At 40.3% G+C, this 9572-nt stretch overlaps 2 protein-coding genes and 1 pseudogene across 12 annotated transcripts; 2 read left to right on the top strand and 1 right to left on the bottom strand.

The window, feature by feature from the left end:
- The first annotated feature begins 1296 nt into the window (after positions 1–1296).
- Positions 1297–6478, top strand: LOC137717765 (lysophospholipid acyltransferase LPEAT1). Of its 9 annotated transcripts, none has more exons than XM_068457240.2 (9): positions 1297–4080; positions 4183–4302; positions 4398–4435; positions 4555–4619; positions 4830–4898; positions 5062–5267; positions 5442–5582; positions 5731–5794; positions 6157–6478. In XM_068457240.2, exons 1-9 carry the CDS (start codon positions 3577–3579, stop codon positions 6165–6167), a joined length of 1218 nt encoding a protein of 405 aa, XP_068313341.2. In that variant the 5' UTR covers positions 1297–3576; the 3' UTR covers positions 6168–6478. The 9 variants fall into 9 exon arrangements, with proteins under 9 accessions (XP_068313341.2, XP_068313340.2, XP_068313339.2 ...); XM_068457239.2 differs by having other exon boundaries at positions 6091–6478; XM_088698884.1 differs by having other exon boundaries at positions 1336–4080; positions 5134–5267.
- Positions 1348–2310, top strand: LOC137716802 (peroxisomal membrane protein 11A pseudogene; annotated as a pseudogene). Its single transcript, XR_015965524.1, has one exon. The product of XR_015965524.1 is annotated as a peroxisomal membrane protein 11A pseudogene (transcript).
- Positions 6479–6584: 106 nt separating the features above from the next.
- Positions 6585–9053, bottom strand: LOC137717766 (deSI-like protein At4g17486). 2 transcript variants are annotated; one of them, XM_068457244.2, is made up of 4 exons: positions 8706–9053; positions 7880–8138; positions 7352–7639; positions 6585–7046 (listed from the first exon to the last, which is right to left on the bottom strand). In XM_068457244.2, exons 2-4 carry the CDS (start codon positions 8088–8090, stop codon positions 6808–6810), a joined length of 738 nt encoding a protein of 245 aa, XP_068313345.2. In that variant the 5' UTR covers positions 8091–8138; positions 8706–9053; the 3' UTR covers positions 6585–6807. The 2 variants fall into 2 exon arrangements, with proteins under 2 accessions (XP_068313345.2, XP_068313344.2); XM_068457243.2 differs by having other exon boundaries at positions 6585–7052; positions 8706–9015.
- Positions 9054–9572: the final 519 nt, after the last annotated feature.

Genomic DNA, 9572 nt, shown 5'->3' with positions numbered 1-9572 from the left:
TCTAATTTATCATTGTACATAGGTTAAAAGTTCTGTTTTACAAGTCTAAGTTAATCCAATTCTATTTCTAGGATCTAATCTTATACAGCTCACCAAACATACCCTTGTGGAACGTATTTTTCGTAAATTAAAAAATTCTCGGAATCAAGGGTCTTGGATAATGTGCAACGAGGCAGATTCTGGATGGTGGTTTGACGATATTCTTCGACATTGAAATGGAGGAAAGTTGGAGGGAAGATGAAAAGACGAAAGTGAGGAAAAGTAAACCGGTGAGTCGGCAATGCATGACTATGTGGTCGACGTAATGGGTAAGTGGTGGGTGTTGCATCGGGCAAGTTGCAAGTGCCGAGCCAATGTCTGCCAAACCAAACAAACAAAACATCACAACACAACAAAAGGACTTGACTCACCGATAATCACTAGGCTTTTCCAAGTAAGTTAATCGATTCGACATTTTTCGAAAGAGCGTCGGTCATTCACATGCAAATCAATCAATCGCTTTTTTCACTAAAAAGTAATGTACAGTGACTTGTTTAAAGTGTGTAAATAGTAACTTTTTTGTCTATGCACACACGACACAAGTGTGTTTTTTAACAATGTGTTTTTTAACAAACTGTGTTACAAGTTCAAATCATCTCATTCTTTGTTAGAAAAAGATCTACAGTGAAGGACATAATTTATGTGTCATCAACCAAATTCAAAGAAATATGTTGTAGCATTGCATTTCACCACATCCAAATTTCACGAAAGTAAACTAATTCACAAATTACTTCTTAGATATGACACGAAAGTAAAATCCATCACAAATTAAAGAAACCACCGACATAAACATGCAGAAGAGGCATTGTAAAAATAACAAGCGTCTGAAAATCACTTCTCATACAACTCGAATTGTAATTAATTAGTTGGATATGATCTACGACGATCTCTTTGTAGGTCCAATTACTCATCACAAAAGCTAATCAGCCCAATTACTTATCACAAAAGCTAGTCTACAAAACTCTGTGAAATAAATAAATAAACAATATTTGGTGGCCTGCAAAACATAAAACTAGCTGGGAAGAGGAATCTTTCCTGATCCAATTTATAGGGATTTTATGAATTTTCATATTTTAGCTGTTTATTGTATATTATGCGATCAGTTTTCGTCATATACTATATTTGTGTATAATTTTAAATAAAAATAAAATAATTTCTGATTGCATGATACACGATAAATAAGATGTGATCCAAGTAGTGACGTATTGGCTGCATGGACAACGGTTTCCCGCGGAAACGGTAGCGTCTTGATACGACTAAGCAATTCTGTATCTGGTTCTCTCTCTCTCGCTCGCGCTCTGCATTTCCATGGACTCGAAACCTTCAACAACCACCACTCCTCTACTGAACCAGAAAAACCCTAACAATCCTGCATCGAAGCCGAAGCCAAGGGACTTCCTGAACCACCTCGAAGCCTACCTCGCCAAGCGAGATGGCGTCGACAAGCTCATCAAGATATCTCGGTACGCCACCAAGATCGTCCTCGCCTCCTCCGCCCTCCCCGAAACCCTGCCCCTAACGCAGCGGCTCAAGAGCTTCGAATCGAGCGTCGGCGTCAGTCGCAAGGCCTTCCGGTTAGGTAAGTTCGTCCAGGATGTCAACGCTTTGAGGAGCTTGAAATTCGATTCGAATCAGGAGCTCGTACTTGCACTAATCGCCTACGGCGGCGAGGGACTGTATTTTTTCGTTGAACAGTTCGTCTGGCTGGTCAAATCGGGGTTGATCGATAAGAAGCTCTCGCGGAATTTTCAGAAGATCAGCGCCTGGGCCGAGTTCATCGGGTACGCCGGCAGCATTTCGTTGAAATTTAGGGATTTGAATCGGATTTCGGAAGACGAAAAGTGCGTGATATCGAGCATTGAGATCGCAATTACGAGGGGGAACGGGTGCGAGGAAGAGAAGGAGAGGTTGAGTACAATGTGTGAGAAGAAAATGATGAAGAGGCTCTCTGTGGTTCAAGATTCGGCGGATGCGTTAATGGCGTTGGCGGATATCCGGGACGGCGGCGGACCGTTCCTGGGGCCGCTTTCGGTTTCGCTGGCCGGGATGTTATCGGCTTTGATTAGCACTCACAAGAATTGGGTGTCTTGCTGAGATTCATGGCCTTTTTACAAGGTATGGTTACTGGACATTTTCTTAATTTGTTAATTTGGTTATTGATAATTGATCAAGTTTAGAGTTTGTGCTGCAAATTGTAGGAGAATAAAACTGTATACAGATTGTTACAGGCAGTAGTCAATAAGGATTTATTTTATAGCACATTCTGAATCATCGTAAGTCGCACGCTATTTTTTCTGAAACAATAACAAAGTTTATTAGTGGAGTTTCAGCTATACGAATTCAAGAACGTCATTGCTCTCGATTTAGTACCAAGTCTTCTGTGAGCTCCAAATACTCCATATCTTCTCTTAAAGTCTCTTTTTAAGTCTTCCCCTACCTCTTTTGTCCTGAGTCTCTGACTCAAAATCACGATTTCTAATCGGAACATCTGAAAGTTTGCGGTTCATATTTTCTAATGGATAAAAAATCAAATGAAATGATCAAACAACTTAGTAGTAGTGCCTAACATGAAGGACTTAATTGGATAGATTTGAATAAGTGAAAGTGAACCTCACAGCAGTTAGACCAACGGATCGAAAACTCTTGGTTTACGATCTTAGCATTTGTGATGAATGCCAATAATCTTACCAGTTCAAGTCTGTTTGAAATCTTTCACGTTTGGTCTGTCGTGTACATATACATTGTCCCTGAACATGAAATGTTGAGTAGTTAGGAGTAAAATAGCCGAAATTTTTTGCCGAAGAATATGATTTTCGTAAGTCAAATTTGACATTGATGAGGATGAAGATCCTCCCTTAGGGCCCCAGAAAATCATCCCGTAGATCCCTTAGGACTCCCCTTGTTCCCGCTCCATTCGTCCGAAATCTTTAGTCGCTTGCCTTTTGGTTCACATAGTTACTGTCACTCCCGCAATCATCTCACTCCATGAAACATTCTTCTGTCAATCTGCAATTTTGCTGTTTCGTGTCGTATACAAGTCGTGTGATATCAGAAACTAGAAAGACGCTTCAGTGGCAATATTCTGCACCGACTATGCAAAGTTTGTGTGGTTTGTTGTATTGTTTTCCGTAAGACTGCGTTTGGTTGGTGAAACAATTGATTGGGAAAGGAATGTTTGTGAGAGGAGTGTTATTTTCCATCCCCAATTCGGAAAGTGGAAGGGAAAGTTTTGTAATACTTGTACAAGGTTGCATCAGCTACTCGGCCATAGCATCGAGTAATGGGCCAAACCTACTCAATCAACCTGACCCATTATATTTTGTGAAACTGGGCCAATAGAGTGCAAGCCCAAATCGTATCACGACTATCCACTTGGCTGACCATGCACCTCGCAACCAGAATCTACCCGCCGGTCCGCCTTACTCCTCTTTCCCCAGATCTACGCACTCCAATACGCCATCGTTTCGATGGCCCTTTCCTAAAACCCGCCGGACTCGGACCGCCTTCCAATTAGTTTTTTTTCTTTTTCTTTTGCTGATGGAGTCCGAACTCAAAGGCCTCAATTCGAAACTGGCCAAGCAGGACCGCAACGACGGTCCGGCGTCCAAGGACGACCGCCCGCTCCTCAAACCCGACCCGGCCTCCTCCGTCTCCGCCGAGGAGCTACAGGAGCTAGAGAAGAAATGCGCGGCGTACGTGCGACGCGATGTGTACGGCACCATGGGGCGCAGCGAATTGCCGGTGAAGGAGAAGGTGCTGCTAGGGCTCGCGCTGGTGACTCTGGTTCCGATACGCGTGGTCCTGGCCATGACGGTGTTGGTGCTGTACTACTTGATTTGCCGGATTTGCACGCTCTTCAAAGTCCCCAATCGCGACGAGCAGGAGCAGGAGGATTACGCGCACATGGGGGGCTGGCGTCAGGCCGTGATAGTCCAGTGCGGGCGCGCCTTATCCAGAGCCATGCTCTTCGTCTTTGGCTTCTATTGGATCAACGAGTCATATCGGATACCATCGGATTCCGAACCCAAACCTGCACCCCAGGTACTCTCTCTCTCTCTCTCACTCACTGTTTCTCTCTCTAAAGCATGAAAATTGATTTCGTGACATTTTGAGTGGTAATTTTGATGTTAAATTTTTGGTTAGGGAAAAGATGGAGCCGAAGAGAAGGAGCCTGAAAGGCCAGGGGCGATCATATCGAATCACGTTTCGTATTTGGATATCTTGTATCACATGTCTAATTCGTTTCCGAGCTTCGTTGCCAAGGTTTGCTACTCTATATGAATTTTGATTGAAAGATGATCCAATTTTAACTATGTGTTGGTTCTGAGTTTCTGTTATCCTGGATTTTGTTGGTGAAGAGATCGGTGGCGAAACTTCCTCTAGTTGGCCTCATCAGGTCGGTTGCATTTGCTTTTGCTTGCTTTAATTTCGTCATACTTCTGAAAATTTGTAGTTTCTCTCCATCATATTTACGGGAGCTAATGGAGTTCGATTTCCGATTGTTGTTTTTGACAGCAAGTGCCTCGGTTGTGTCTATGTTCAGCGAGAGTCAAAGTCATCCAACTTCAAGGGAGTTGCAGGTACATAAATTGGGGTGCTCCCTGTTTTTTTGATAGTTTTCTAATCACCCTCAAGGTGCACATCATAAATCTTGCGTTACTTACGGTATGCGAGGTGAAAACTGTGATCAATCACAAGTGGATATGACACACGAACACTATATAACGTGTTTTCAGTTGTGTTACTTGTATGACAATGTTGTTTGATTAATAATTGGATATTATTTGCAGGTACTGTGACTGAAAGAGTTAAAGAAGCACATCAGAATCAATCCGCCCCGCCAATAATGCTTTTCCCAGGTTATAGTTTTAAACACTCTATTATAAGAAAGCCCAATTAATGAGTTTTCTGTTGCCCTCGTTCTTGATGTTCAAATCTTCATTTATTAATCTAATGTGCATGGAAGGGAACACATGAATTTTCATCCACACTGAAACTGGTCTGTGTTTCGTTTGTTAGCAGATGTGCATTATGTTGCAAGCGATGCTTATACTACTGTTACTTGGTATTTAGTTATCGTTAATCTTTCTACAGAGGGAACTACCACAAACGGAGACTTTCTTCTGCCATTCAAGACGGGAGCATTCCTGGCAAAAGCTCCAGTTCTTCCAGCGATTATTAGGTATCCTTACCACAGATTTAGTCCTGCATGGGACTCGATATCTGGGGTGAGTGTTTCTTAACCAATGTCCATGAACAAGTATAAAGAAAATACCTATATCATGCAGGATAATTATAAATAATACAAATAGTAAGAATTCAATATGTCTGGCATATGGACTGTTTTCTCTTTCCGTCTTTTGGCTTCTAATTTTGGTTTACCTCATTTACTTTATTTTCAGGTGCGCCATGTGATATTTCTTCTCTGTCAATTTGTAAATCACATAGAGGTCACGAGGTTACCTGTTTATTACCCCTCACAACAAGAAAAGGATGATCCAAAACTCTACGCTAGTAATGTCAGAAGATTGATGTCCAATGAGGTACATGTTTCCCTCGAAAGTATATTATGAAAGCAAGTTTAAAGCTTTTTCTCGCTTGAGAGCGTGACCATCAACTAGGTAGGGATTAATCGTGCAAGCTCCTGGTGTTTGTAACTTGATTCCATATGTGTTTTTGTTTTGTTTACAGGGCAACATGACTTTATCAGATATTGGACTTGCCGAGAAGCGGGTGTATCATGCTGCTCTTAATGGTAATAATAGCCGTCCTAGTGTTTTGCATCAGAAAGACGATTGATAAAATTCAGGGCCTCGCTCCCATATGATATCTAGTCGCAGTTGAGTTTCCTAGTTTTCGTTCATGATTGCACTAGCCACAGTGAGGGGTGTGCAATTATTAACTTGTAATTCCATGCTTATGGAAACTGTGCCCTTTAACGCTAAAATCTTCGAAATATTTGTATTTTCACCATGTTAAAAATGCATTTCAACCCCCTTAGAAGAAACTTTGCACCTGTTGATCTGAAGCATCTCTTTCATGTTCATGCAGGTTTGTTTTCCCAATGCTAACTTGGATCGTCATCTGTATATTCATGTATGATTCTATTTGTTATAGGGAAAAATTAAAACTGATATGGACTGCAGAAGAATTATCTTTTGGTCGGAGTAAGTTGAAACGGTATTTTTACGATGCGCGCTGCTGTGGATTTAAGCTGGCATTCTTAGAGCAGGCGTTTCCGATTGTTATATGTTCTCTCAGTTAACGGAGGAGGGAACGGGTTGGCGGAAGTCGATTTGTCTCGACGAGCTCGGCTGGTATATATATTGGCTGTGATTCTGTTTCACCATTATAAAGCTCTGATCGTGCTAATGTGTGATGATGTATCTCAATCTGATCCTTTCTAGTACTAATTTAACACAGGTAGATTTTACTCAAATGCTTCTCTCTCCCCGCTCTCTCTCTCTCTCTCTCTCTCTCTCTCTCTCTCTCTATACCGAATTCGTGCGGTTTTGCGTTTTTTTTTTTTTTGAAAAGAGTAGAACTGTTTAGCAATTCCTTCATGAATTTGTTGCAAACTAATAGATACAACGGTTACAAGCATCAGTCCACAAACCTGGGCGAACACAATCTGAGCGACGAGGGAAATTCAGACTCACTCTTGGTATCGATTCTGAGAAGACTTTTTCCCCTAGTTGCTAGGTCATCATAGTAGATACATTCAAATTACAATTGCGGGCGTAAAGAGCAAGTCTTCCGAACAGTTTCTCACCTTTCTTTCAACGAACCATTCAACGATCTTCGCAGTTCCCATGGCGGCAAGCAACCTTTCAGGGGCGACTGTAGAAATAACGAAGATGAAGATAACTGCTTCTGCCGCATTGAGATAGATGACAGGCAACCGAAGGTGCTTCTCAAGCTCCTCTTGTCGCTGTCGTATGGTTGGCAGTTAGGGTCGTGTTGTACAGCGGAAATCTTCAGAGATTCCGGAAGTATGCAGTTGCACACTGAACCTACCACATATCAGTAGAGTTAGTTTACCTTTGCAAACCAGTGTTTTTCCATCGTTCATTAGAAATTCGAATCTTGATTCGATCCCAGGTAAGACCTTAAAACATGCATGACCTAAGCCGATTTCTTAGGACAATGTCCGAAAATACAAAAAAAGACCAGAAACTCAAACTCCAAGCTCTATACAGAAGCACGCCCGACCGAAACAAGATCATTAGACCCCAAAAAAAGCCCTGACGAAGTACTAAAGAAACTCAATTGCAACCAATACAACTGAAAAGAGTGGGTGAAGAAAGGATACCAATTCTTGCCAGTCGGTTCACCCATTTAGGAATTGATTTTCCGGTGAGCCTGCGACAAATATCCCTGCAGAAATGGTTGCAGTTCTTGACAATCAGGTGATATGTATCACCGTTGTAGCTCAAAGAATGGCGCTCCATAAACTCTCGAACCTGAGTAGGGTCCAAGCCTGTTGTCCCGATTAATATCGACTTTCTGAACTTGAACCCTGGGCATTGGCGAGGTTCAACCTCGAAAACGCCACTTGTAGGATAGTCATGTGCTCCGAATGCATATTCTACACCATGAACTGCACAGAGCATATGGACTATCAGAAAAACTGAACTTCACTCGATCGAAACAACATAGAACGAAGATTAACAAGGTTATAGTAATTTTGATAATGTATCGCGTCAAAACTTCAGAACCGCTAAAGCTTGATAGAATTAAGCAAAAACAAACAGAGATAGAGTTCAGCTTGAGATTTAACACAACATACTTTAGGCGGATAATATAAAACACGAATTGCGCAACCAGAACATAAGCTCACCTTCAACACCAGAGTGAAAAATTCCAAAGCCAGCCCAATAGACATAGCCATTCATGGGAGTTAAGTCATATACATTGAGATAAACTCGTGCTTTTCCTGATTCAGCGCTATCCGATTTTGATTTGGGAAATAAACAAAACCGCCCCGCGGATTTGTTTTTCAATTGAAGCGGGGCCATGGATCTCCATCTCTTCTTCAATTCAAATTTCATGTTTCCTCAATAAGTAAAACCAGAACGCACTCAATGCTTGCCTCCAGCCTGTGCATTTGGGCGCACATAAAAGCCATAAAAACCCAAAGGATGAGATGCAGTGGCATTATAAACAAAAGCTCAACACAACTACATACATACAAATATTATCGTCTTTCTTTATCAATAAAAGCGTTATTTTAAACTACTCTAATCTACGTGAAATGCAACTACTTTATTGACCATAGATAAAGGGCACCTCAAGCCAACAAGGCTCCTGACTTTGTGACGGTCCAGCAATATATTCAACACAAGAACAGAACAAAGCAAATTATTTTGTGGGTGATCAAAGATAACAGGCTCCAGTGTAGATCTCAGAGTATAAAATCAGATCCAGTTTCAATTAGCAGAGAGGAAGCAGAGAAATTTTTAACCAAAATTAACAGATAAATGAGCTTTTCAAAACTCAATTCCCACTTGTTCGTTCGTTTTCCCGAGCTTTCTCAGCTACCAAACAGGACCCAGAAGAAAAATTCAAGCCCCGGAAAACACATGAATTCATAAAACGAAAATTTAAAGGAAAAAACTGGAAGAGATTGAAGTTCTTAGAAAAAATGAACCAACTCTGGGACTCACCGAATAAGAGAAGACAACCATTAGAGGGCAGCAAAACCCAACTTCTTTCTTGAACACTAAAACAGCTGCGTTTCCGTATTTTCAGAGCTCAGAAATGCCAACAGCTGCTCTGAAATGGAAGGCCTTCGTGATCTTGCTGCTACCCACTCATTATTATTTTTTTAAATTCTAAATTCGTAAAAAGTACAAAACAAAAGGAGACGAGAAAAAAAAAGGGTAAAATTGCCGGAAAATGGAAATTGAAATGTTCGAAGTCGGAGGTCGGAGTGTTTTGGGAAAAGTTTGGTTTTTTTGATGCGGTGACAGTGTGGAATCTCACTGCCTACTTAATACAAAGTTGGAGGAAATAACTATTTCACGTTTTATAATATAATATGAATACTTTATATTCTACTTAATCTTACTTTTAAACAAGAGGATACTTTAAAATATAAAAATATAATTCAAATTGACATATACATTCCGTTGAGTTACTAATCTACGATCTTTTTTATTTGCAATTATAATTACTAGGTTTGATAATGGGTATGCTATTTAGCATGAAATTGATCTTATTGTTACATTCTCTAATACATAGTAATACTAATCGCTATGTTTTAGTATCTCACAACGAGTTCTGAATTAAAAAAAATTAAGAATAAAAAGAAATTCATATTGAGTTGAATTTTAGTATATATTTTAAAATACATTAGGTATTTTAAAATATAAAAATATAATTCAAATTGACATATACATTCCGTTGAGTAACTAGTCTACAACTCTACTTTGTATGCAATTATAATGACTAGGTTTGATAATGGATAGCTATTTAGTATAAAATTGATCTTATTGTTACATTCTCTAATATAGAGTAATACTAATCGCTAT

The sequence above is a fragment of the Pyrus communis genome, chromosome 8, assembly GCF_041283825.1.
Source record: "Pyrus communis isolate YQ-2024b chromosome 8, ASM4128382v1, whole genome shotgun sequence".
Classification (NCBI taxonomy): domain Eukaryota; kingdom Viridiplantae; phylum Streptophyta; class Magnoliopsida; order Rosales; family Rosaceae; genus Pyrus; species Pyrus communis.
The sequence above is the reverse complement of the archived record's forward strand: the minus strand, read 5'-3'. Positions and strand labels throughout refer to the sequence as shown.